We start from the raw sequence: 27,965 nt of genomic DNA, 5'->3' as shown, positions 1-27,965 counted from the left end.
TCTTGTGGAAGTAATTAAAGCTTCTTTCCCATGCCTGGAAGTGTTCAAGACCAGGTTGGATGAGCAACCTGATCTAGTGAGTGGCACCTTTGCCCTTGGCAGTGGCTTGGAGCTGGATTATCTTTAGAGTCCCTTCCAACCCAAGCCTTTCTATTATTCTTCTCTGTCTGCAGGCTATTAATTGAATCATAATGCACTTCTGAACCATGGAACTCTTAAATAGTCCTAACAAATTCTTCCCTGAATGATATCTGGATATATTAAATTTTCAGACTTGCTTCATTGCACAGTGAATTTTATCTGATAGTATTCAGTGCTTTGAGGAGGGAAAAAAAGTGAGACAGGTTTCTGTGTCATATAGTATCTTACTGCGTCTGTTATGTGAAAAGTGGAATTTTGAATAACTTGGGTACAATTAGTTGATTCTGTGATATTTCCCCCTTACTTAGTGCATAGTGATATATTTTTCTTTAATATGATTTATATATATATAATAGATATATAGTCCAACTACCTGATCACTTCAGGGCTGACCAAAAGTGATCTTGCAGATTTTTATTATGCAGAAACCATTGCAGAGAAACCAGAATTAATATATAAATTTTGGTATGTCCTGCTGCTGAACATGCATGAGATACAATGTAAGCAGGTTAAAAAGCCGAACACCTCCCTTTCCCCCCAAAACATGAACAGTTTTGACTTTGTCATTTTGACCGTAATTGCTTTCTGGTGCAAAATATAGCAAAAGATTTCTCCATATTCAGCAAGCTTTGCAGCTACTAATAGCTTTTCTCTGCTCTCTTAAATATTTTTCAATGCCTTCACTTAAAAAATTTATTAAATGTAGGAAGAAAGGGGAAATTGACTGCACTGAAAGAATATAGTATTTGCAATACCATAACAAAAATCCCAAAGTGAAACCTTAGTGCTGCATATTTGTCTGGCACTTTTGTAGGTGCTCTGTCTCCTTAACATGTGGTCCTTGAAATCACACATGAGTCTGTTGTTTAGAAATATATTTGCTATGACCACAATCTTCAAAAAGAACCTATTACTCTGAATATGCATCTTATAAGACTAAACCATTTGTTTTCACCAGGATGAAACACCCTGAACTCCAGAAGCAGTCAGCATAAATCCCAGGTAATTTTCATCTATACAAACCAGACTTCTCGGTTTAACCTAAACTTTAACAATGCCAATCCAAACCTGAACTTTAGGAGTTTATATTTGAGAGTGGAATGGAAAGTCTTGAAGTTTTCTGTACCATTAACATATAAAGAATTCTGTCTCTTGGTTTAGGCTGAAAGCAGTTTGTGCCTTTGTTCTTAATGCTTTTTTTTCATATTTTCAGACCTTAACTATGTCAAATGTTTTATTTTTTCTCATCTTTGAAATGTTTCTTTTTCTAAGGAAATGTATGCTTTTAAATAAGCTCTAAGGATGTTATGTTTGCACACAAGTACTTAAAAGTCTTTGAAGTTTTTTTTTTAAAGAGCACACATTCCTTATATCTTTGCTTGATTACAAAACTGTGTAGTGGTGAATGACTTTACTAGATAAAGTTCATAATCATGACCTCTACAAAATGAGAAATATACAAGCTACAATTTGGAAAGAAAAAGGATCTTAAAATGCTGGTTCCTCCAACTGGTCCTGCAATATATCCTTGCTCGTTTTACAGGAGTAAATACTCTGCACCAGTCGACATAAGGATATCTTTCAGCTTCATTGCAACTGGAGTCACTGACTTCATACTGAAAGAGGCTGTAGTCTCAAAACTACAGACCATGACAGTTTGTAACAGCGAAGGAAGGTACATGTCTGTGTGAATGCGTAGCCATGTATACCTGTAAGTAATACAGACTTGTCTGTATCTATGTATGCACAGGTTTAAACTGCAGCTAGCATGATATGGAAAGTATTTGAGGAATTTCATAAGCTTTGTGGAAAAGAAATAATTCTGAAAAATGTACTAGCAGTTACACCTACTGGCACATGAGAATAGTGTGCTTTTTTTAGATCAAAAAGCTCTATTATTGGGCCAACAAAGTTTTGTGATAACAGTTTTGGAGTCATTGATGCCTGGAATCTTAGAACTGGGCAGTTTTACCGTAAACTTAGAGTCAATGTTCCCCTTTTAATCCTGTTAATTTTACTACATTACTTATGTTGCAAATTAACTGCATCACAGTATTTTGTGTTCATAGTCATTTTAAAAATAGTTGATGGGGATAGGTCATTTAATTATATTTTATCAGTAAGAAAGCATTAGCTCTGCTGTGACTGATAGCTAGCAAGGCCATCTGCAATGCTTTTCAGTTCACTCACACTGAATTGCTCAGATAAAGGCTGTCAAGTGCTGCCTAAAAAAGGAAGGAGCTGTGGTGGCATTAAGTGCAGTGGAGGACACAAATCCAGGCACACTGGAGGATCTGAGCTGTTTCCTGCAGCAGTGAACCTTTTCAGAGTTTTCATTGTTGTTTCCTGCAATGTATTAAAATGCGAGTGTCTGTCATTCAGGATCTCAGGGAGGATGAAAATGAAAATGGGGAAGAAGAAGAAAAGGTGGGTTAAACCCCAATAGCTTTTAAAAGTACTTATTTCCTTCTGTTGTTACTCTTTAGGACGATAAACCTAGAATGATTACCTTTCTCTTACAGGTCTTCCTCAAGCCTGTTATTGAGGATAGAAATATGGAACTGGCCCGAAAATGCAGTGAATTAATAAGTGATGTAAGTGACAGTGACTATTTGCATCCTTATATTTGAATTTCTTTTTTCAAGTGTGTTTATATTTATGATACATATTTTCTCAGATATGTACAATGTAGCATGTACCCATCCAAAGCTCAGATATAGAAGCACACAAAGTAATAGAAAAGCACAGATTATTCTAGTACCTTAAGTTATTAGCCATAGAGGGATGAGCTTTTCAGAGCACTTTGATGGTATGAAACACAGACCCTAGAAAGGAGAATGTTTCAAAATGTCTGTCGGGTGTCTACCATGAGAACACCTTGGCTGCTTTCATCAGGAAAATGCAGTATTTGTTCTGATTATAGCCTATGTAGTTTTATTGGTTTGAACAGAACTTGGTTCAGTACACATAGCTGTAAGGAGGGAGGTTAAAAATGGATTTTGAATGTTATCTATTGGTCTGTGGTCACAGATGCTCAGAACTGCTCAGCATATTGTATTGACTACGCTTATAGGACAAATCCATTGAAATGCTAGAATATCTTTAAAAATATTTAACTAACTTATTCTTGACTTAGTTACTACAGATTTTTAAAACTGTTTATCAGTTATAGACATTATATAAGCATCATAGATCAGATCCAAGAAATTACTGAGCAGAGAATGACTTTAGAATATTTTAAAGAAACTGAAAAGTGATGTCAGGCTCATGTTGTGTTGTAATCTATATTTAGATTTGTGATGTTTATTTTGTGGGAATAGAACATATAGAATCTACACTTTAGGTATAAATTTTTAGGGGTTGTGTATTGGAAAAAAATAGGTAATTCAGAAGAACCTGGGATGTGTAAGTGTTACAGTGCTGGCTTGAAAGTGTGACTTGACAAGGTCAAAGTTTCCTCTTTGTCCATATATCTATTTCAGTTTTCACAGAAAGAATGCTGGAAATTGGATAGATCCTTAAGAGAAGGTACCAAGATGGCTCCCTTGTAATCTCAATCTACTTTAGGAAGTAGTAGAGATTAATAATATTTTTTTACTGATAGCTATCTACATGCTTTCTTTGGGAAAAAATAGCATATGGTGCATTAAGTGCCTGTCAACTCATGTAAAGGCCAAAATGAAAATGGACCTGGAGCACTTATCTGACCCAAAATACATTTATTGCTTCCATGCAGCTTCTTTCTGAATGTGATTGCTGTTCTTAAAGGCAAAAACTTATTGAAAAGTGCTAAAGAAATATTTTCTTTAATTGAAAAGGAATTATTACTATGCTATGTACCCATTAGGAGTAATGTTGGCTTTGACTGTTAATTAACTGACAAATGGAGTGGCTACATTTTCTCGGATTTTCTGCAGGGCCTTGAGAGCTAGGGTGAATAACTAAGTCAAACCAGATTTCTGAAGCTTGTAATGGTTCAGGGATTTTTTGCTGTAAACTTGTAATATGTTTAGCCTACAACTGTGTTAGATTTTCCTTGAGATATGTCAAGCATAATGGCAAAGTGTCATTAATGCTTTCAAAGCAACAACAGTATGTACAGGTCCAGACCAATTAATTTAAAAAAAAAAAAGACTGTGTTTAAAAATAGCTTTCAAATTTAGGGCCTAATTCAGCCTCTGATGAAATCAGTGCATTTATAGAGTATGAATGTTGGTCCCCAGAATTTTTGCTATAATGGAATTTCGTATGTTCAGTGAAGTCCTTCGTGCTGGGGGATAAATTGTTTACCCTGCACACTTCATTGTGGAGACCAATGAACTGCCAGGAGTTTGCATTCTTACCTTTGATTTTTGACTCATTGACATTCAGAATTTTTATATATTCCTCATCCTTTTTACCATGAACCTTTGCAGAAAATACTGTTTGTGTGGATGTGTCATTGGTGTACATCTGTATGTTTTATGTGTACAGTGGTTTTATGGCACTTGCAGTTTGGCCCTAAGATGACCTTGGGAGAGCAACCTGTGTCCTTGCTGCCCACGAGACTGGGTGATTGTCTTTCTCTGATGGTGGAGCTGTCAGCACAGCTCCTCCATCAGAAAGCAGCGCCAGGAGTGCACATACCTGAGATACTGGGGTTGCATTATGCTTGCCCTGCATTCTTTACTGGCAGACTTTAATTTGGCAATATGGTTTTAAAAAAGTGTTATGATGGCAGTCCTTAGTGCATGCATAGCTGTCAGCCTTGAGCTGTATGTAGGGGAAGTTGTGTTAATGTACTCCTGTTCTTGAGGAAATCCCCAGTTTCATTTGAGGTTGGCAGTTTGTTCTGTGGCTGTGATACCCCTGGATTGTTTCTCTCAACAGCCATTTCATTTAATCTCCCTTCATGATGCAATTTAATTCCACAGATGTTTTCAAAACTGTCGTGTGTTTGACTTATATGAACTACCTTCCTTTCCAGTCCTTTTCTCTTTCATATTGAAATTGCGCCCATCCATTTGCTTGTGGCGTATTTTCATATTTGTTTTGATTATGGGGTGTGATGTTGTCAATACTGTTTATAAGCAGAGACGGGAATTATTATACATGATATTTGACCAAACTATCATAATCCTTTTCAGTAGAATGGCAGACACTCTGCCACTGAGAATTCTGCTCAGTTTCGTTCATGTGTGGTAGCAGTGCATCTTTTCCCCTATATAAAAAGTAGAACTACTTGCCATTTAGCTGTCCTTGCTTTATCATGTCTCTGTTATAAAGGCCAAAGAGACCTAGAGTCAAGTGGAGGAGCAGCGTGCCTTTCCACTCATTATACTTGTTGCATATCATCTTCCATCTTTCTGTTTCCAAGCAATGTGGACAATTCTGTAGCAGAATGGAGTGTGTTGGATCACAGTTTGAACAAACATTTTGTTATATGTCCTTTCTAAATGGTCCATTTGTGTCCATTTTGTGGCCTCTGTGGGTTACCATAATAAATGTGAATAATAAAGGAGTAAGGGGGTGGCATTAGTCCTTTACTGTTTTTGGGTAGTTTGAAAGCATGACTTTTGCAGCAGAACAGTTTTGATTGTTTCTTCTGGTCGTGTTTTGTCATTCCCTCCAATTAAGATACACCTTAGGAAGCTTTTATGTTTGAGTTTTGAATGTAATTATTGCTCTGTAATTAAAATGGATGTAATTACAGTCAGCTTTTGATATCTATGGGTGATTTATCTAAGCTGTGAGCAGCAAGACTCTCTGTCTCCTCTACCAGAGTCACAGTTTTACAGGAGTTCCTATTGGAAATGCCATCAAACCTAACCAGTAAGCAGTCAGCTCCATAGATTTCCCATGCATGTGGGCAGATTGAACAGTGTGTGCCTGCTCATGTGTTCATAAAACTGCACTTTTTTTGTATATTGCTCTGTGATTACCTTGGAGTACAGTGTCATACACAGGTTACATGAACCACTGGCTTTGTGATCCCTGAATAAAATCATGACACAGTAATGTTACACTCATTGTTCACCAAACAGTTTTTATTTAGAATAGACCGTAATCCACAAAGGCAGACAATATGATTTGGTAGTGAGATGTAGATTCTTTCAGTAGTCCAAATGTGGATAAGTTCAATATTAAAGTTGTTTACTGTGTGAGGATTAAGTAATCATGAGTTTGAGATGAATTCAGCATTATCTAATCCATTTTGCAGTGTACAGAAAGTTTGCATCAGAATGTACAGGAGCTGATTTTGTGTAAGCTGCCATCCTTCTCATGAATTTTCCAGGTCCCTGTAGAGAAGCATAGACTAGAACTTGTGATATCCATTAAAGATTCAGAGAGAGAGGAAATTAAGACTCCATATTTCTGTAATGCTCGGATGCAGATCATATTGCTTCTGTCAGTGCTTGTCAGCAAGTCTAGAGTGCATAAATGCAAGCTACTGTTATGCAGAATGTGAAAATGGGGTTAGAGAAATGATAGTAGATAATAACCATGAAAGAGCTTAGTACTAAATAATTAAATTTGGATTGATCTAAACTATTGTATGTACAAAGAAAGAAATATCACTAAAAACATTTAAGGCTATCCACGTAAAGTGTCTGTCTTTAAAACTTATTTAGTCCATCTCATCATAATTCATCATCTTTCTTCATGAAGTTCTTATATAATAAAGGTACCTACCTGTTAATCATGTCCATAGATTTTATCCTTCTTATAGTCTCACTCATACAAATAAGTAACTCTGACTTCATCAAGTCGTGTGGTACCTGCCCACACTGTTTGCCCATGGTAAGAAAAAGGTCAGTTGTTAAAAAAAAAATTGTGTTTCTATTTTTTTTGCAAAATATATCATGGTGTTTTGTTTCAAAAATTGTTTCCTTTGTGCATACACAATTTAAAAATGGCTCAATTTAAAATTTATTTCGTCTTAAATTCTTTTAATCCTTGCATGTCATTTCTGTTGGGTGCTTTGTAGGCAACGGTTTGGCAGTGGCCTTCTGAATTTATTCATTGAACTCTTGGATTCAGAAAGGGGCATTTGATGATGTTATACAGATTCTGTGCTTGCTATGTCTGTGTTAGAAGTTAGTTTAACAATTTTATCTTTGAGATCAAGGATCAAGGAGATCAATTATTTGATTCTTCTTTCTTTAGACATACTAAAACATCTGCAATGGTGGTGAAAATGTGCTGTAGATATATAGAAAAAAATCCTATCTTTTTCATCTTTATTATTAAAGAGTTCTGTGACTTTTACATAGTCCTGGTACTGTGTGTGAGAACTGGGTGTTTCCCTTTATGGTTTAATTTGATCCAGCTAGAGGTACTTGCAAGCCATCCAGAATAGTATCCATGAATAAAATAAAATAATAATAATAAAAAATATTTAAGTAAAAAATAGCTGTTGTTTATTTTTCTGTGTGTGTGTGTTGTGTTTAAGAACAATTAAACTCTTTTTCTTCTCTTTGTAGATACACTATAAAGAAGAGTTTAAAAAATCTAAAGGCAAGTGCATATTTGTACCTGACACCCCGCAGCTAAAACATGTGAAAAGTGTCGGTGCTTTTATTTCTGAGGTAAGATCTAAAAGGCTGAAGAATTTTCTTGGCTTCTTATCCTTCTTAAAAAGTCTCTCAGTTGGATACTGTGACTTTTAGCAGGGGAAGGACAGCTTCTTTCAAATAACAGTTCTGTTTATAACTAAAGTGACTTAAAAGGCTGTAATTAATATATACCGTATATGTGAGTAATAATACTTTGGAATTATGTGATACTTTTATTTTGGGATTTGAAGATACTTTGTTAATGGTTCTGAGCCAGTCCTAGCTATCCCATTTTATGGGTGGGTAAACCGAGGAATAGGAAAAGAATTTTTTTGTTGCTTGTTCTGCAATGATGAAGTTTGCAAACTTCACCTGTGCAAAGTTTCCCTGCTGTGGAGAATTCACAGCCTGATATAAAACAGGAGAGAAGGGAACTGTTTCCATGTTATCATCCCTGTCCTTCTTCAGTGAGGGACCTGGGGCAGACATCGGGTCAATGCCATCTGTGGGTTGCCTGAGCACTTGCAGGCCTCCCTGTGTCAGAGTTTTTAGGTCTTGGTGTACACAGACATGCACACACACAGGCATACACACACACAGACACGCACAACTGTAGTGGCAAAGAAAGACTAACAGCTTCCAAAATGCCAGAGCAGCATTTACTGCCAGCTCTTCATGTCCTAGGTACAAGGTGCTGTAGAATTGCATCTCTGATTCTTTTCCATAGGTAAGAAGAGCAGCAGGAGTTTTACATGGCAGAGAGTTGCTTTGTTTGGAAATCACTGGTTCTGGGTGATTTTTCTGTCACTGTGACTCTGTGTGGCTACATCCAATAGAAGTGCATCTAGTGAATATTTTTGTTGTATTTATCTTTCTGATTTCTAAGAAAGAGTGGCATTACTCCAAGGGGAGTAAATCTGATGTAATCACACTTGATAAGAGGCAGACTATTGCAGTCTACAAATAGCGAATATTTATCTAATCCATCTGATTCCAAAGAAAAGCTGCTAATTATAAATCAAAGATTTAGAGATATAAAGGTATTTTAAAATTTTTAAACCCCGTATGTTTTATGTTACCACACTGTTGAGCACTCTATCTGCTTATTGCCGCATTACCTGAAGCTAATGATGTGATGGATGGTTTATCTTGTAAATTACTGACCTCTAGTGTCCCATAACCTGTTTTTGCAAAACTTGGACACTGAAATTCTTAACAACATGTCCACAACAGTGAAAAAGAGCCCTCTGGCTTGGAAAATTTATTAGACCAAATTATTTATATCGATATATACATATGGGGAATTAACCTCTAATGAAGAACTGAATATTGCACAGTAAATTAATGACATTAGACAGTATAATTTAAAATATTTTTGGTATTTATGATCACTTTCACAGCTGTACTTGACATTGTTTTTATGAATTTGAAAAACTTATATATGAAGCAGAAGCCTCACAGATTTTGAACTATTATTCTGGTCTCTCTTGTGAAGCCCTTTTGTGAGGAATTGCTAGTACTGAACACTGGAGGAAATACAGGATAAGTAAAAAGTAATTAAAAAATGAGACTGTAATATGAAAAGATTAAGTAGAAATTATGGTGGACATGCTAATTTCAATGTTCCCGTCCTTTCCAGCTACATTTAATTGCTGATACTTATTAATTGGTAAAATATTTGTTGTTGACCTCTCATTGCTCCCGTTGTGCAAAACTTGTGAAAAGAGAAAGAAAAAAGATAAGTTTTGATTTTGAAAATTATTTGAAAAAATATAAAAAAAATCTGCCTTGCTACCGTATTTTATACTCCCCTCCAAATGATTGAATTTAATTAGTAGATATTTTGCATTGTTTTGTGAATTAGACACATCCACCTAAAGTATTATTTAAATATGTTTTTGCTTGGAAGTTAATGACAGCTTTAAATTTTTCCAGTTCTAATGGTCTGTGTCATTTTACTTACTAGAAAAAATAGGTAATATGTTTACTGTGTCTTAATTTTTGCATTATATGTCACCTTTTTCTGCCCTCTAGGTGAAGTACAAAGGAGCTGCTAAAAAAGACCTTTCCAACTCTCTTTATCAGCAGATGCCAGCCACAATTGACAGTGTATTTGCAAAAGAATTAATGCAGCTTCAGAGCAAGGTACAATTTTTAGAATTGCAAAATGATTTTTAGATTAACTGTGTGTCAGAATATGGCCAATTTGAACAAAATATTTGCACAGACACTTGATTGCTGGCTTGATTTATTTGAGTTTATCAACCACAGTTTGTCAGCATAACTTCTTAACTTCAAGAACTACTCAGTTTTAAAATGTTGACAGTCTTTTGACATTGTTATGTTTATTAAATATACATTTAAAAGCTGCTAGTGCATTCATAAATCCATTAGAAATCCATGAATGCAATAAGGAATTAACTGAATTCAGTGACATTGCACTGTGCTTATAGAATAGATGAATCATATAACAACTATTTCCTGTTGAGTGTTGTATTAGCTATATAAAATGTTTGATGCTGAAGGCAAAAGAATAAAATCTTCGATGACTTCTATAGGCACTTACTGATAGCAGTAAATATATTTGTGATGGTCTACATACTAATACAACGAATTTTATAGAATTAAAAATATGAAGTATATTAAAGATAGTGTAAAGCATGTAAACAACCAACAAAATAGTAAATTCCACTTCAGTTGCCTTCGGGGGCTTAAAAATATAATACCCTAAATGTAAGCAGGTGACCCTTCACTTCCATTGATCTCAATGGAATTGCGAATGTTAAGTATGTGTAATATGAATGGAGCTAGAGATTTTCATTGTTACTCATGAGAATTACAGCTGATAGATGGTCATTGCTTTCTGTCCACCAAACATTTCCACATTTTTCTTGTTTTTACTTTCTCCTCTCTTAAAGATATAGTTTAATACAGCCAGCGTGTGAACATGCTCCTAAATCCATAATATTGACTGTATTTCAATAAGCATTCCTCTAATGCAGTGATATTTTTTCAGACAAAGGAAAATACCAAAAGAAAGGACTGAAATCTCAGGACACATTGTAGAGAAATGTTTTGATATAAAACAGTGTTTTAATCAAGGCTATATTAAGCAAATATAATAACATATATTTTAGTTTTCTTAGTTTGAAGTGGAACATATATACACTCAGGTTAAAGCAGCACAGTAGCTGAAATGTTATTAATGTGACATTTCACTGAAAAGTGAGTGATTAGAGGAATTACAGTAGAAATAAATTGGGAATTAAACTTGTATAACTGTTAGCTCGATTTATAAAACATTAGTTAACTATTTTGCCACAGATTCATTCCCGGATTCATTCCAAATTATTATATTCTACATTAGTTTACACAAATGGGATTAATTAACATTGGTGATGTGGCAGAAGAGACAAATAACTGAGACTAAAAGTGATACCATTGATTCATCAAAAAAACCCTTTTAAGGAAAAGACTGACTTTTATTTGATAGTTTTTGAAGGTTTTCTTCAATCATACAACAGTCATAGAGAAACAAATATGCATATAGGATGAGATATTTAAGCAGAAATTTTCCCTGTAAAATTCATACCATTCCCTTAGGAATAGTTGCATTATAAATCATAATCTACCATAAAACTTAAAGATATGCTGACACATTTTTCCAACTTGTGGTTACAGTTGCAGTGGACCTGAATTTAATGCTACTTTGAGAGAGATCTCAGGGGATTTTCTAGTGAAAATGTTCTCCACAGTATTCAAATCTAATCCATATTGTGCCTATCACTGTGGTACCTAAGTAGCTAATACAAGGATTTCACATTCCATCTGGGTCAGGATGTGGCAGAGAGGGTTTTTGCTGCATCTGTCTAGCTGGGTTTGTGAATTTACAGGTCATCACTTCAGGAGGAGACTACAGATATGTCATAGGAAGGAGAGAGAGCAGCACCAGCTGGCCATTATGCCAGCCCTCCTGCAAAAAGGCTGCTGCAAGCACAGAACTGCAGTCTGTTTCTCAGTTATAGTAAGCTGATTTTATGTAGGTGCTGATTTCCTGAGAGGTGGAAAATACGAGTACATATCCTCCTTCCCATCCACGTTGGAACAAATTTACACCTTTGACTCCTTTTTCATGCTTCTTGGATGAAATGCTGGGCTTGAATGCTTTTGTAGCCAGATCAAGCAGGAGTTTTCTCGCTCTGTGGTGCCATGTTCTTGGCAGATGCATCTGCCAAGCACTTGCATCTGGACTAGGGGATCATGGTGCGGAAAAAAGGAGAGCCACTGACTCTCCCTGCTGCTACCTGCTAGCACAGGCTGGCATACCTGTTCTGGGGGATCTCCTTACACAGGTGTGCTCTCGGCAAAGGATCTCTCCCATGATTTGATGTTTACTCCTGAAATGGTGTTGCTGTACTGCTGCTGCCCAGCAGCTCTGTCTTCAGCCTACCTAGATCTAGCCCAATTTAGTAATTTGATACACTGTTTCAAATCACACTCATCATTTAGGAAGTTGGGGGCAACTAGGGGAAATTTCCCATTTTTCGCAAGAAAATGGGATTTCACCTACACTGTCGTCTCCAGAGCAAACAGACTGCCACAGCACCATTGACCATGTTTGCATGCTTTAATTCATATGGCAATTGTCAGTAACTTCAGCAGAGCCAGGACCTCATTCCTGACCAGCCATGCAAGGTCAGCACTGGCATATGGATCTTGCCACAATGGAGAGTACAGCGCCCTGACAAATGTGGTTCTCTTCCAGTGGAGCTTTTCCCCCATATTGACTGTATTGATACATGCTCAATTCCCCTTCAAGATACTTAGGAAGGCCTAAAACAAGACCATCTCTGTTGGCTTTTTCATGAAACTCACATTTGTTCTTTTGTGTTTTATGTAGAACTGGCACAAAGATGTAAATAAATACCCATAGAGAAGGACATCTATCTAAAATTGTAACCAAAAAATCATGACAGTCTTTATGGGAAAAAATGTTTCAGGAGAATGAAAAAGAAGTTTCATAGCCCCACATACTTGGGTGGCTTTTCTCAGTTTCATTTTTTTCCTCTACACAGGAAATTTGACTGTTGACTTCTAAGTAGCTTTCTTGAGGGTGAGCAACCAGATTTTGCTCCCTCTCTCACTTTTGTCACCATTGTCCCCAGGGTAAGCTAGAGAGAGAAGTCCCTGTCCTCACTGAGTAACTTCACCTTCCTTGCTAGTCTACAAAAGCTTTCACCAATTTCCCTGTTCTCTGCAGTGAGAAAATAAAATTGATGGCAGCAGTCTAGGCAGGGAGCCTTCAATGTTGATTTTCCTGAGAGGAAGTGGACATATTTTTGAAAAATTGCAGTTTTCCTGTGGAAAATATTTCTTAAGGAAAACTTCTGATCATTGCTAGCTCTGTGCGAAGTCTTTTCCTTGTCTGAAGATCAGACAAGATTCAGTATACTGAATACTGCCTTACGTAGAACGATTTTTTTTTAATAAGGTGTCACAAACAATGATAAAGGTATTTAAAATTGCTTGAAGGGAAAACAATGTTGGAAAAAAGTAAGTGTTTCATCACTTTTTTCATCACTTTATTTCTGCCATAAGAAGTGATTGCACTGTTTTTCCTCTTATCTGAAAGGAATAATCTAAAGCAAACTGAAGGCAGTTTAATTTTCTCCTTTGCACAGGGCAATACCTCAAAGAGTAACTATATGTCAATGCTTAACGGTATTTTCTGTTTGGTTTTAAAGATGATGAGCCAAGTGAATCTTAAGCAATATTTACAACTTCCAGAGAAAGTTTCAGAGGGTTTTTTTAACTACAATAAAAATTTTGTGATTTACTGCGTCACTTACAATCATATTACACATTATCAGACTGTTTTATGTAATTATTTAATTTTTTTATGGTATGAAATGTCATGTTCAAAATTTCCTCTGTTTTATGGTGGCAGGTATTAGTCTCCTAGACGTCTATACTTTTGTTTTACATGAATACACTAGATAATCTAATTCTCTGTGTAGAGATTAAATTGACATTTTCTGTGTTTTTGAACATTTCCTCCTACAAAATCCTCCTTTGTGGATTTTAAGTTCAGAGCTCAGCTTACTGACTATAAAGGGAAATATATTAAAAAAATGTAATAGTGTTTAAAGTATGACAAAACAGAGGGTCAGAGCTAGGTTAAAAGAGCACAAAGCCTTCCTTAATGCAGCTTCCTATTGACACACTGGTGTACAAGAGAGATAAGAAAAATAAAAAATGAGTACTTACAAATTAGTTCAATCTGAAGTCATACCTACTTAAATAATTGCCTTGCATTTCTCAAGTTAATAAATGGTGCCACTAAAGGGTAGAGGTTATGTCAGTGACCTGTAATGCTTGATCTCTCTCTGGAGTAGTTTCTTATGCAGATTTGATAAAGGAAATTCAGTTTAGCTAAAACTTGAAAATTAACATGAGTTGAGAAATAAATGTACGCACGCTAACCTGTAAAATAATGGTTCTAAGACTATTGATGAAATAATAATAATTATTCTTTCATGCTTCCTTGAAACTGATTTACAAATCTAGGAATAGTTTTGCACTAAAATGTCCAAAACTAAACTAGACAGCCTTTGAATTCCTCCTAGCCTGTGACTGCTTCTAGATTACTTCAGTGAGTTAATTGGAATAATCTGAAATAATAGAAAGAACACAGATGCCAAATAGCAAGTGAAATCTTACTGCCTTAATAAAGAAATGGTCATCTTTTCCAAGATACTGGATACTGAATTGTAATTTCTGTTAATTTTCTCATGGTGGGAGTTGATGTGCTGTTTTGTTTTGATGTCGTGGTTATGTAGCCCACTTGCCAAGAGAAAAATAGAGATATTGAACCAGCAAAGTGGTAATGTAATAAAATATTTGTAAATTAGTAGATTTTGGAAGTAACTGTATGGGGCTGCTTTTCAGAATCATGTTAAGTGGGGGGGGAACATCTTAAAAGTGACAGTGTAAGCAAAGAGAAGTTGCAGAAGAGTTTTTATGGCATATGTTTGTATAGTAATTACACTTTTACAGGGAATCATTTGTTAGCGATGCTTCGGTCTTGTTGAAGATTATGTGCTTTTCCATTTGCCAGATGTAGGCAAGTTATGGATTCTTTTTGTTTCAATTTAAGTTGTGTTTGTTTCTCCAGAGGCCTGATCATGTTTCATTGTATAAGGAGGTGGCACATTTTAAGTTTCCTGATTTGATAATTTCATTCACTAGTAGCAGTGGAAAAATACCCCCTCCCCCTCCTTTTTGTCTTAATCTCTCAGCCTATATATTATTTTGTAATCCAAGATAGTCAGAGCAGATACTAACATATTGCCTTGGGCACCCTACTCTGTGACTCAGACGAAATTGTGCTGCTTTAAACAGAAACAGATACAACCTTTTCTCACAGTCCTAAGAGTCTGAATCACTGTAGTTGAGAGTTCTCTCAAAACTTTCACAGTATTCTTCTATTGCTCTCAAGGGTTTTAGTTTCAATATTTCTTCTGATCATCTATCAATCTTATTTAGTATTTGCTGTTTCCTTGGGGATTATTTTAGTGCTTGTTCATGAGAGCTGTTAGAAAATGAATTTTCTACTTTTTAGGCATCAAAACCTGGTGAATTTTCTTAATATAAGCCTAAAAGCTTCTGACAAGGATAAGTGCAAGATCAGCTTTTTGGGCAGTTCTGGTATATGAATATGTGTATACGTAAGTATAACGCAGTACAGTGAAAGCTGGATAAATGCCCAATGTTGAGCTCCATTTCTATTATAAAAATAAATGTGTTTATAAACTCACAATTCGATTACATTTTCCTTTACCATGATGTGAATTGAATGTAAATATTATTTTTCTTTGTGAACTTGGGGGCTAGTCAAAATGCATATTGTGCTAGCAGTTTCCTAGCAGCAGGAGAAAGAGAAGTTTGGGCTATGAGTATTTAATGTAAAACTGTTTATGAAAAATGCATAACCTTTTTTCCCCCCTGAAAATGATGTGTTTTGAGCAAATAAAAAGCTTTTGCTTATCCTTTTCCCTGATCTGTCTTCTCACCTTGTTAAGCTTAATTTTCTGTTTCTGTATATTGCTTTTTCTTCCCCCTGTCTACTCATGCCTCTGTTGCAATAACAGTTGCAGAGAAATCTCTCTGCTGACTCTACCTTATATGTCTCTGTTTTGGGTAGAAGCTGCTCTCATTTCATTAAGGAGCTGGTTCCATTAAGGAGTTTAATTTATTATTTATTATGTATCTTCCTCAATACAGGCACCTTATGACACTGGGTTTAACCCAGCTCATGTTATTATACCTGCTCTGCTCAGGTCGCAAAAGTATAATATTGCTTCTTTCAGGTACTCTATAAACAAAAACATGATGCTGAGAAAGGAACTTCAGATTACGCACGAATGAAGGAGCCTCCAGATGTTAAGCATGCCATGGAAGTCAGTAAACACCAGAGTGATGTAAGTACTCCCCCATCTGAAATGAGTGTGCTTGTTTTTTGGTAGATACATCTTCTACAGCTAACTGAAATGAACTGGGCATGGAATATTTTCATATTTTATTAGTTGGTATTTTTTTATACACTACTTGCTCTGAAGTTATTTGAGACATGATGTGTGTATAAAATACGCTGAGTTAACAGTATGTGACTTTTATCCTGAATTGGAGTGAAAAGTGGTTGTTACTCTTTATCAGTTATTTTATCAGTTATCAGTTTATTTTAACTGCTATTAAGTGCTATCACTTTGAAATAAAATTGCAAACAGGTTTTCTGAATTCACTTGTAGCTACTTGCACTTTGAAAGTATATAAAGCTCTTCATTTACATGAACGGCAGTGTTATTTCAGTGTCTTATGCTGTCAATACTTGGATAGTTCTTCAGGGGTGCTGTACAGAGGAGAGAATGGGGTTATTTCTACTCTGCTCTTGCACACTTTTATATGCATGAATAACTTTGTTCCTATCTCATAAATACATATCAAGTAAGTTTCAAAGAATTTAATAGAATAATTTATGATTTATTTTGCAAAATCTGAGCCATAGAGTCCAGTTTGATACCTGGCACTGGTTTATACCATTTGACCAAAGTATTTGTTCTTGTAGTATTATTTAGATAATTTACAAATAATTTACAGATAATTAGGAGTGCTTAGCAATATTTTGAAAGTTGGTTGTTTTTTTTGTTTTTCAGCTACTTGTTATCTTCTTTAAGTTTTGTAGGTTTTCACAGTATAAAAGCCTAATAATAGTATTTACATTTTATATTAGAATCAAGTCAGGTTTGATTTCATGGTTAAGATAGCTTATAGTAGCTCAATGCACCATTGCTTAGGGCAGAAATTTTACTCAGATTAGTGTCTTAAATGATACAAACACAACTTTGAAGAAAAACGTATGTTAGTTTTAGGTTTTGTAAGAGCTTACTTATAAGAAAAGTAAATTTTAGGAGAAGATTGGTTAAAATAGTGAGGTCGTTTTAAAGGGTACACAAAGCTATTAAGAACAGCTGATGTGTAATTACCTTTAAAGTTATGATCCATTTCCATTCCCGTTAGGTAAGTCAAGTAGACGTCATTTTGCAACTGTTTTTTCCTAGATACATGGGATATTTTTTTGCTTCTAATAGTATAGAAAATGAAGCTTGGGTGTTCATTTTGAATTATCTTAAATTTACCCTATCTTGCCTACTGACAGTGTAACAAACACTCCTAGGTTATGTAGGCTGAAAACTAAATGTCAGTATTAGATATCTGTGTGTGCAGAATCTTGTCAGCTGGCTGCTGATTAAAAGGCTACTGGAAAACTTCAGGGAAGCATTATGTTTGAGGAATAACTTTTTCTTCTGCTGGGAAATACCTACATTGGAACTCCCAGCAGTAATTTGCGACCTGCCTTGATTACAAAATTCCCTCTTGCTGTCAAACTCTGTCCATCTCTGCCGTTGGAAGCATCAGGATGTCACGCTGACAGAGCGAAGGAGCTGGAAACATGCGTGTCTCTCCCCATAAACCAGAGGGTTTTTCTTACCTAGCAGTAGAAATGATGGTGAACTACTAGGGAAGAAAATAATGTTGGAAAGAGAGATGAGAATCAGCCTCAGAGAAAGTGGTGGGACCAGGAGGAATATGAGATGAGTTTCTGTATCGAATTCATCATGGTCTGAGGATTAGTACGCTAGTGCAAACCCTATTCCCCTTCTACAGCTGTACATCACCTGCTAACAGAATTAAGGAGAGCAGGGTACAGATGTGTGGATAAATGGAATTCAGTTGTTTCATCTTCTTTCACTCCTAGAGCAACCAAAAAAAAAAAAAAAGGAAATGAAGGCAAATGTAGGAGGAAAGGATATTTTGGTAATTAAGAACTTTTAACTGCCTGTTAAAAATAATGAAAAATTATGAAGGAAATTATTTTCAGCCTGAGCAAACTTCAAAAACATCAAACAAACCATCCATATCCAACATAAAACTAACCAGTTAGTTTAATTGTTTAAGAACAAATTCTTTCTGGTTGCTTGTGAATAGCTGCAGTGCAATGGGCATATATCTTTATCACACATAAAGGAGAAAGTTACATAAATCCAGTTACTGTTCAGGAAAGTTAAACAGCTGCTGCTGGCTTCATGGTGAATAACTGTGGATTCCGTGTTTTGTAAGTACAGGTTTAATTAAGAACTGTGTTGAGTTTTCATCTTTGAGTCATGGGATAGTGAGCATCCCAAATGTGGAGCATTTTTCTTTCCAAACTATTTGAGCCTATGTGTTTAATCACAGCTTTGGAAGTACAGGGAGAAAGAAGGGGAACTATAGAAGGGCTAACAGGACAAAACTCTTTTATCCACCAGTCAGTACAGTTTACCTATGGTGCTCCCATATGCATGTTTACCTACAATGCTCTTCCAACTCAATTCAACCTTTACAATGAGGGTTTGTATCTAATAGGATTAGGATGTGTTTGAGACTATTTACTCAGCCTTAAAATAAGACTGACATTTATAATCAACTCTGTGAAATGCATAATTTCCTTTAAAAATTAAAACTGTATTCACCTTACAAAACAACTGTGCTGACATTTTGAAATTGTCTTGTGCTATAGGTTTTCACATGATTTTGAATATCATTAATATGCTTATCTATAAGAGTAGGCAGAAGCTGTGTACCAGGGAAATACTGTAAAATCTCCTGAACAATGTGATCATGTATAAGAAAATAGTTTTTCTGTTTTTCATATTAGACTGAAGAAAATTGCTCTTGAACAAAAGTGACTTTTTTAATGATAGGAAATATACTTGAAAAAGAATTAAAATACTACAGAATGCTTGGACGAAAGCGTGTTTTTCCAAACCAGAGTACTTTTCTCTATAAATTGTTTGTGTTTTGTGAAGTGAATGTTAATGATGTGACTTTGGCACACAAAGTCATTTGCAGAACAATGAAGTAGGGACCATCAGCCTACTGATGTCTGTGCTTGACTGATGTCATTTAGCTCATCTGGAAGTTTCCAAACTTGGGACCAAAACTAGGGGGTGGCCCTTAAAAAACCATCAGGTGACAAAATACTGTTTTACCTTGTGTGTAGCTGAGGATCATGTGGACAGAAAAAATGTAATTGGACAGTGAAATGACATGACAACTAAGTTTCTAAAGCAAAGAATTGTGCCTACATGGAAGCTGCATGTAGCATTTGATGAAGGTACTCAAAGTTGTGGATCACAGTTTTGTGTGTTCCATGCTCTGGTGCATCACTGGGCTTTATGAATAAGAAAACACTGTTAAATATTTGTACAGCAATTTAAACATTCTACTTGGTTAAAATTACGGGTTCTCCTCACAGCATTACATGGTATGAAATAAGGAAAAGGTTCTGATTTTACAAAGAAGAAAACTGCAATAGACTCATATGTGGACATTTAAAAGGCAGTTTGCAGATCTGAGGCTGGAGCTCTGGTGTCTTTTCTTTTTTCACTTTTAAAATGTTAGTTGACAGTTGGGCAAACTTTTGATGTATATGTATACACTTTCCACTCCATATAATGCCAGTAACAATAATTTATAAGTTTCGCTCACCATCTAAATTTGAATATTTAAGAAGTCTATATTGTCCTAGGAGTAAGGTTTTTTATATGTTCAGGATATTGTGCAGTCACAATCTTCACACAAAAAAAGGTACATTCTTTCTGATTAAACCAAATCTGCAGATCTTAAACCTGATGCACTTAAACACCATCAGTAACATACTTGAATGTTGATGTTTGTTTTGATGCAGACCATATTAAAGTCAAGCTTCTCCTGGCTCTCTGTTCAGCATCTGCATTAGAAAAATCACCTTTGACTGACTAACTTTCTGCTGACAGTGGTTGTCAACAGTGGGTCCCCCTGGACCACTTCCAACTGGTGCTGAAAATGATGTTTACTCCTGATGTAATTGGGACCAATCAATTTTCAAGCCCATTACTGGAAAGGATGACTGCATCAATCTGTAATGGGCCAGAAATGTGTTTGTCTCTTCTACTCAAGCCGGAAAACAGTTTTCAACATCCTTTGAGTGGGAATCAGAAAAGCTGTTGCCAATGATGATTGTCACCAGCTAGTTATTTTCTTAGTGTTGATGGACCCCAAAGTGCAGATGAGAGAACAGGGGGTAGATACAGCTGACAGGCTATTAGTTAGTGGACTTACAGCTCTTAGAAAATACCAAGCAGGGGCAAACAATAAGAGACAAATTCTCATGCAGCTTCTTGTTGACTTCTGTGCATGCCTCTTAAGAGGATAAAATGTGTTCATAGCTGCTTGTGCATATTTGAATAATTTAGTACCTATAGCTTGGAATAGTTTTAATATCAGAAAAGGTGAGAAGATAAAAGATTGAAGGAAAGTTCTGAATCTCTTAAACCCAGGTTTGCTTGGCTCATCATGTAGAAGTTTCTCTTTGTTGACTGACAACCTGAGGTGTTTTACAGCATTTTAAGAAATCTGCTTATTTTATAGCATTGTAGTGCATTCCACTGGTACCATCATGAAAGGTGAAGCACATTCAAGACCGTCAGCTGGAGTAAATATATCAGCATGTTTATCCTCAGTGGACCTTGTGCCTTTTTATAAGAGCTGCATAGTTGGCCCTAATAAAATCAATCTAATTATGAGCAGGCCCTCAATGTTTTCCATGCTTTACAAAAGCTAGTCAAAATTCAGAGTATGTAATCGCATTTGGGATTAAAGATGAGAAATGTCTTTTGTTCTGATTATAATTTTTAAAAAATATTCAAGTATGTAACCACTTTTTATTGTGAAATGGGGTAGAAACCCTCTTTAAATTTAGTTGGTATTTGTCATTTACTGTTTTCAACTTCAAAACTCGAGATGGTATTTTTTTTCTCTTTTGATCCCTGCTTCTTTCTCACGTGCATTTCCAGCTGATCTGATGTAACTCTCCATTTAGGTCTTCCACTTCTGCTCTAAAGTTGTTGGTGTCTCAGTTATTTTTTACTATGCAAAGGCCAGTTGGAGCAGATTTTTTGTAAACCTGTGGTCCTCATGAAAAGGAGCAATTCTTGAGCCTTTGGCAATGTTTTTTGATAGGGCCTGAGCAACGCCTTGAAGTGAATATTGAATAAGGGCATCGTGTAATGGCTGGAAATTCCAGTCAGGGTATGAGCCTCTTGGTAAGGAGCTGAACCAACTCAGGAGAAAAGATGACCCCTTTCCTTCTGCTGTTACCTTTCTTTTGTTGCTTCTCCCCTCTTGTAGTCTTCTTCACTTTCCGTCTTCTTGATGCCCACGGGTACACACACCAAGCTGGTTGCTTTACCCTGCCTACATCTGTTCTCCTGCTCTCTCAGAATAGCTCTGGTTTTACTGTTCTAACATATCACTATTAAAAAAAAAATCACTAGACGGAACAGAATAGCAGCTGTGTAATAGAGGCCAGCACAGTGTCCCAATGGGAAAGGGTCAGCATCCAGGGATTGAGGTTATTCAGGAAATGGGAAACATATTTTTTCTTTCTTTGGCCTACCTCTGACAAACTACTGTTCTGCTGCATAACATTTTTATTCTCACCGGAGTATGACAAGCTGCAGAATGGAGCAAATATATATTGCAGACATTTGTAAAATGCTAGATGACTTTCTCTCCGACATAAGTAATAGGTATACTGGTTTAGGTGCAGGAAGAATAATAATTCACTCAGGGAAAGGTATAGCAATTGGCCTTGCATCTAATATAATTGGAAATGGTGAAATATAAAGGACTGTTACTGTCTTATTTCTCCCCCCCTTTTTTCCTGAAATTAACCACAATCCATTATTTCATGTACTATATGATCATGTCATTTGGGAGCAATAAGTGACCACATTTCCTCAACTTCATCACCACTGTTCTTGATTCTCTGATGTTAAATTCACTATATTCCTAATTTCTATTTTGAGCACATATGCTGGCCTTTAATTTGCAATTTACATGGATGATAGGGTGCTATTCAGAAACCTGTTTCTGCTGCCTTTGTGGTTTTCACCTCACTTCATGTGGTCATTAGGATGAACAGCATATAATTAACTAGGTTCGTGTAAAGTCCTGAATTGCAAATGCCTCTCTGGACATCTAGTTTCTTAAAAATATCTAAACATAACCAAAATAAATCTTCTAGTGGTTTAAACCAACTTTGAAAATCAACTTCTGTTTTCTAGGTATGTGATACTTTGGGCTGTATTCATCCAACCTATTTGTTTGTTTAATTTATCAGTGATTAAACTTGTGTGTCAGTCATGGCAGATTAAAAATTATAAGATCTATTTGTGGGCAAGCAGCCAACAGTGAAGCCTGTTTAGCTTGTCTACTTAGCTGAAGCCATATGGACGCAAAATTACTTTCCTGTTGCATGTAAAATATTTGCCAAAAAGAGAGGTTTTTTCTTTTCTTTTTCCAATAACATTTCTACAAATTATATTTGTTGCTGACTGCTGCAGCTTATGAGTTTGTTGCATTGTACCCAGAGTGAAACTTTACATTGAAAATAGGACCAGAGGTTATGATGAGAAGCTTCAAGCTGAGAACTTTTTTGCTGGTGAAATACTATCTTGAGAGGTTGATAAACTTTGTGAAGCAACAGAAGAAAACCTTAAGGATTTTCCAGTAAAACAGGAATTATTTTGATACTTTCTATTTCCTGGAAACTTTATTTTACATTCTCAAACTTTTGCCTGAAACTTCAGTTAGTCAGACACTTTGAATACCAGGGATGATTTTCCTAATAATTCAGAATAATTGGAAATTGGCTTAGATTGGCACATGTGCTACAGCAAGGAAAAAGTTCACAAACCCTGAAGAGGGAAAAGAAGAATAATTTGAGAGGTCTGTAACGTCCCTGAGGACTATGTTGTTCCTGTGATTGCTTTGCTAAATGGAGAATGTTTGGACTCTTCTACCTGTAGTTTAGCCTGCTGACCAAAGTTTTCTGAGCCCACTCATTATAATAGTTGCTTTTGCACAAACAGAGATTCAGTCTTGTACTCAGCATGCCGGAACACTCAGCCTTCTTGTTCCTGTTATTGTGTAAAGGAGCAGGTAAGTGGCGTTGTGGGGATGCTGAAGTAGAGTTGTGTCACTGAATTACGTACCAGCTACATGGCTGTCTAGTATAGAGAAAGACATTCACTGTGGAAGAATTACAGTTTCTGTTCAGTGGAGCTGCAATCTGCTAGGCTGCAGTGCTCAGTAAGAGAGGGGGGGGGTTAGTTTATATTAGAAAAGAGTACAACATAGGAAAAAAAAGCTGTACTCTTAAAAATCCTCTGAAATTTAATGATAAAACCTAATATTTCAGTCCTTTCTACTGTGCTTCTAGGCAAAACCATTTTTCATTTTCGTATTGTATTTTATGCTTTGAATTTCTTCCTTACCCTGGTAACCTGTGTGTGGGTCTTAGTATATAATCACTGTCAAGCAGAACTGTGTTGGAATAAATTAGGAAGAGTTCTATTGAATTTGATGGCTGAGTTGATAGGTCATTCAAAGCTTATTTATAAACTTCAAATATTTTTGTTTATTTTAAACGAAACTGTTTTTTGTTTGACAGGTATCCTATAAGAAGGATGTGCAAGATACTCATAGGTACACTGAAGTGCTGAACAGGCCAGACATAAAGATGGCAACTGAGATAACAAAGATAATAAGTGATGTATGTTCTCCTTTTACTCTATTTGTATGTTTTTAGACATGTAATTTTTTTAATCCAATTTCAATCAGATTTTTTTAGAATGCTGCTGAAACTCTCCAATGTCATGAGCAGAAAACCTGCAACCCCAAATCTGATAGGAGATTTGATTAAAAAAAATCAAACCCCAACAAAAAAAGCCCCAGTGTTGCCTGATATTTTAGAAAATGAAGGATTTATCCTTTTTTGATGTTGACAGTATGATCTTAGCAATTATTGGTAACTGATCTAAAGAAAACATCGAAATTACTAAAGTTGGGTTTTTTTCACCTTTATTCATGATAACCATTTTCAAAATAAATCATATGCTTGTATGCTATACTTCACTTCAGAAGACATGGCAAGCCTTTTTTTTGCCTTGGTGCAAGAGAAACTTGCATCCCAGGACTTTGCTTCCTTTTCCCATCTCAGCTGGCAGTGACAGGAAAATGTAATTCCCCTCTGTCCTTCCGAGAATTGCTTCTTGCATGCGGGCTCTAACTCCCCTCTCAAATTCTGTGACTGTGGCTAATGGACAGGTGAAGGAGCAGTTCGAGAAGCAGCAGTGTGTGATGCAGTTTAATATTTTCTTTTGACAAGTCAAACAATGTATATATTAAAAGCCCTGAGTCGAGCTTGTAAATAACTGATAATAATTAAATGTGAGACTGACTAGGCACATATGGAGAGACAGTTTTAAGAGATCTGAGATTCACCTTTTAATATTCAGGACTGTTTGAAAACCAAGAGCCCCTATTACACATTATGCTCAACATGCAAATATACTAATTGCTGTTCAATCTCTCTTGAGTTAGAGTGGCTTTGGGACTTTTATTTCTCCCAGTCTGTTGTTTTGACGTGTCCTTGCTGATTCACAGTGCCTGAGTAATACAAGAAGCCTATTTTAGGCAATGGATAATTTAGTTTGTGGTATTGCAAAGCACCTATTGTTGATTCATCTGTGCTCTTTTCTAATGCATTGTGGGAAAAAATTGCAGCAATTTGCATGGAAGGCAGTTCAGCTGGAGGGATCACATAACAGCAACCTTGTGGGACTAATTCTGCGCTGCTACACCAGTGCAATCTCACTGACATCCAGCAAGATCACAGTGGTAAAACTGAGAGTGGAAGTTGACCTTACATTTCAGAAAAAGCTGCCCCTCAGCCTAGTTTTATTTCAAGACTACTTTCAGCTGCTACAAATAATCTTGCGTTAACGATAGACCCTGTCATAAGAAATGCTGAGCCACTGTAATTCATGCTGTCTTGATCAGGAGGACAATATTTCTCAGGCTGAAGCTGTGCATTTGGTTAAAGTTGAATTTTGTGAATGTTGTGCATTGTGTTTTACAATAGGTAAATTTTATGTTGTTAAGAAGTTGAACCCTGAGAAGAGCTTTATTCAGAGCTGATCAGAATGGTAGGGTCAATATAGATCATTAAATGAGACTTTTTCAACTAGCTTTAATGCTTACGTTTCTCTTGATAAAATGAAACCAAACATTTTATTAGTGATTCATATTGCTTTTTTTTTTCTTTTTTTTTTTTTTTTTTTTTTTTAAGGCTGAGTACAAGAAAGGAAGGGGAGAGATGAATAAGGAGCCTGCTGTACTTGGAAGACCAGATTTTGAGCATGCCAAAGGAGTTTCAAAACTTTTAAGCCAAGTAAGATTCTCCCGCATTTTACAATGACTTCATTCAGATATCTCATTCCTAGAAATATTTAGATTTTTCGATAATTATCTCTAATTGCCTGAGGATTATGTTCTCAAACCTTTCATATAGTATTGCGAGGACTGGTAAATTTAGGATTCTTAGGAAACCAAATACACATTTTTATGCAAAAATACAATGAACTCTGACTGTTACAACTCTTCTTGTGGAGATGGTGTATATTTATACAGATTATCTAGGATTTCTAAAATATTAACTGTATGTAATTTAGAGGCAAATTTTGCTACTTATTCAGTTTGAGTGGAACCTTACCCTGTGATTAATCCCACTGAAGTAACTGAGGTCTTTTGTGCAATTGCTTGGTAATGTGAGTAATGGGATCTGAATTTGGCCTGACATGTAAACTACCCGCCTTCCCTCCCCCTGAAACTGAACCTTTTATGTACTACTGTTATATATTAACCTCAAAAAAAAAAAAAAAGAAAAAAAACGAAAAAAAAGGAAAGGACAAATTACTTTAGTCCTTAATTAAAAAGAAAGCTGAAACAGAAATATTCCCTCTTCCTCTTAGTAGTTTTCTACTCATAAGATCTACACATAAGACTCTACTACAGATCAACCTCACATTGTAAGAACTGTTTTGACTGCTGACTTGTTTTTGTTTTTTCTTTTTTTTCCCCTTTTTTTTCTGGAGTAGTTCTTTAGCACTACCTTGCATAATCCTCGCTAGTAATCCTGTCCAGCTACCCTTGGAGCATTTGTAAACCCAGGAACAAATTCTGCCCTCCTGTGAGAGGAGGATAACATTCTTTGATTGGAGAACACTGTGTTAGCCTTCCCAGAGCTACAAAAAAACCCGAAGTATAAGCAGTGTATATACTAGAACAGTCTCAGCATCAGTGATGTGTAATAAATACTTGTGATTTGGCTAGATGCTAAAAGTCTAGAACTACCATAAAGTGAGAATGAAGTGTCATAGAGAACAAGCTGCAAAACAGTGTAGTGTCTGCAGGAGGTTGAGCTCCTTTTGCTGTTATCCTTAGATACCTGCTGCATGGTTTCCTCTTTCACACTGGACTGTCACAAACTCACTACACAAAGAGAAAAAGAAGGAAATAAATGGTTTTTATTGCTTTGTTGATGATATGTTCAGAATCAAAATGAGTTTGTCTTTTCCAAATAGATTTCTGTCTTCCATTTTGTAATGGATCTTGTACTCATTCCTCTGGTGATGAGCAAGTCTGCTAAGAGATTATTTTGTGTTTAGCATCGTGCAGGCTAGGAAGTCAACTAGTGCTTAGACCTGGGTGTCACTTATAGGAAAGGGAGCTGTCTCTCATTTAGCAAACACCTTTAGTGGTTTTTAAAAGGGTTCATATCTAAATTTAGCATGTAATGTCCTTTATTTCTACTCAGTTGCTGCCTAAACACTCCTTTCCTTACAGCCTATTTGAGAATCTAGTGGGCTGGCAGCTGCCTGTTGTCGCAAATGGCACCAAACTGGATCCCTTTCCAACAGCCCTCTCCATCTGCCCAAGCCTAGTACCCATGAGATTGTGGCCAACAATCTCAACAAGCGAAAAATATCATCTGGATCATGGGGTCTTGCAAGCTGATGCTGAGCCAGCTGCATGGAAGGCTTCATCAATGCATGTTTTATCTCATTATTGTTAGATGTGCTTTTTCTCTTGGACAATGCAAGCTGCATCTGCAAACACTTTTATAATAGAGTCTCTTAACTGCCAGAGACTGGGATGGCAGCAGTTCTAGTTGAGATCTTTCTGCAGAAGGCAGCATTTACTGTGCAATTTTAACTTCCAAATAGTGCAGAAGGTGTGGCAGGAAGGGAGGAGCGGTTGACAAAATGTATCACTTGTGGTGGTTTAAACTCTGCAGCCACTGGCCCTGGATCCTTCCTTGTCTTGTCCTCTCCTCAGTCTGCACTGTTGTGACTGGTTGCAGTGTTTGTGATGGGGAAAGGGAGGCAGTGCTGACGCTCTGCTGCCAGCCGTCTGCCTGCAGCAGCACGGAGGGTGTAAATACCGGGCAGCTCTTAGCAGCAGGGAGGTGCACTCAGCAATTCCCCCACCTCCTCTGGAGGGAAGGCAGTGGCCATGAGTTGTCTAATGTTTTTATATATTATTTGAATCATTATAACACTTAGACACACTAATCATAAATCAAAAGCACAGAAAAATGAAGATGACCCCTGTGTCCAAAGAGCAGGGTGGTGGGGCAGGATGAAGAATGCACCTGTGCTGGAGGAGAGGAAGAGACCTAAATATGAGTCAGTCATGTCAGTCCTCTTCACGCAAGGATCGTGAAACAGTCTTGTAACAATTACAAGATTTAAAAAATAGTGAATTTAATGATCTCATTATTGTATCCAGACTTTCTGGCTTTTA

The 27,965-nt window shown here is 36.3% G+C and overlaps 1 protein-coding gene across 5 annotated transcripts in view; it reads left to right on the top strand.

Moving 5' to 3' along the window:
• The window catches only part of NEBL (nebulette), a 253,449-nt gene that overhangs the window by 158,457 nt on the left and 67,027 nt on the right, over nucleotides 1-27,965 (top strand). The window contains exons 5-13 of one of the 5 annotated variants that reach the window (XM_051802509.1): nucleotides 1,100-1,143; nucleotides 1,685-1,852; nucleotides 2,323-2,568; nucleotides 2,664-2,735; nucleotides 7,605-7,709; nucleotides 9,711-9,821; nucleotides 16,046-16,156; nucleotides 23,770-23,871; nucleotides 25,450-25,551. The exons of 3 other annotated variants lie outside the window; for them this stretch is intronic. In XM_051802509.1, the coding sequence (XP_051658469.1) occupies nucleotides 2,503-2,568; nucleotides 2,664-2,735; nucleotides 7,605-7,709; nucleotides 9,711-9,821; nucleotides 16,046-16,156; nucleotides 23,770-23,871; nucleotides 25,450-25,551 (669 nt within the window). In that variant the 5' untranslated portion in view covers nucleotides 1,100-1,143; nucleotides 1,685-1,852; nucleotides 2,323-2,502. Of the gene's footprint in view, nucleotides 1-1,099; nucleotides 1,144-1,684; nucleotides 1,853-2,322; nucleotides 2,569-2,663; nucleotides 2,736-7,604; nucleotides 7,710-9,710; nucleotides 9,822-16,045; nucleotides 16,157-23,769; nucleotides 23,872-25,449; nucleotides 25,552-27,965 lie in introns of those variants that run through there. One more of the 5 variants, XM_051802508.1, reaches the window with a different exon arrangement.

The sequence above is a fragment of the Manacus candei genome, unplaced genomic scaffold, assembly GCF_025592945.1.
Source record: "Manacus candei isolate 608988 ecotype Guabito, Panama unplaced genomic scaffold, ASM2559294v1 h1tg000056l, whole genome shotgun sequence".
NCBI lineage: Eukaryota > Metazoa > Chordata > Aves > Passeriformes > Pipridae > Manacus > Manacus candei.
This window is presented reverse-complemented; position numbering and strand designations above follow the sequence as displayed.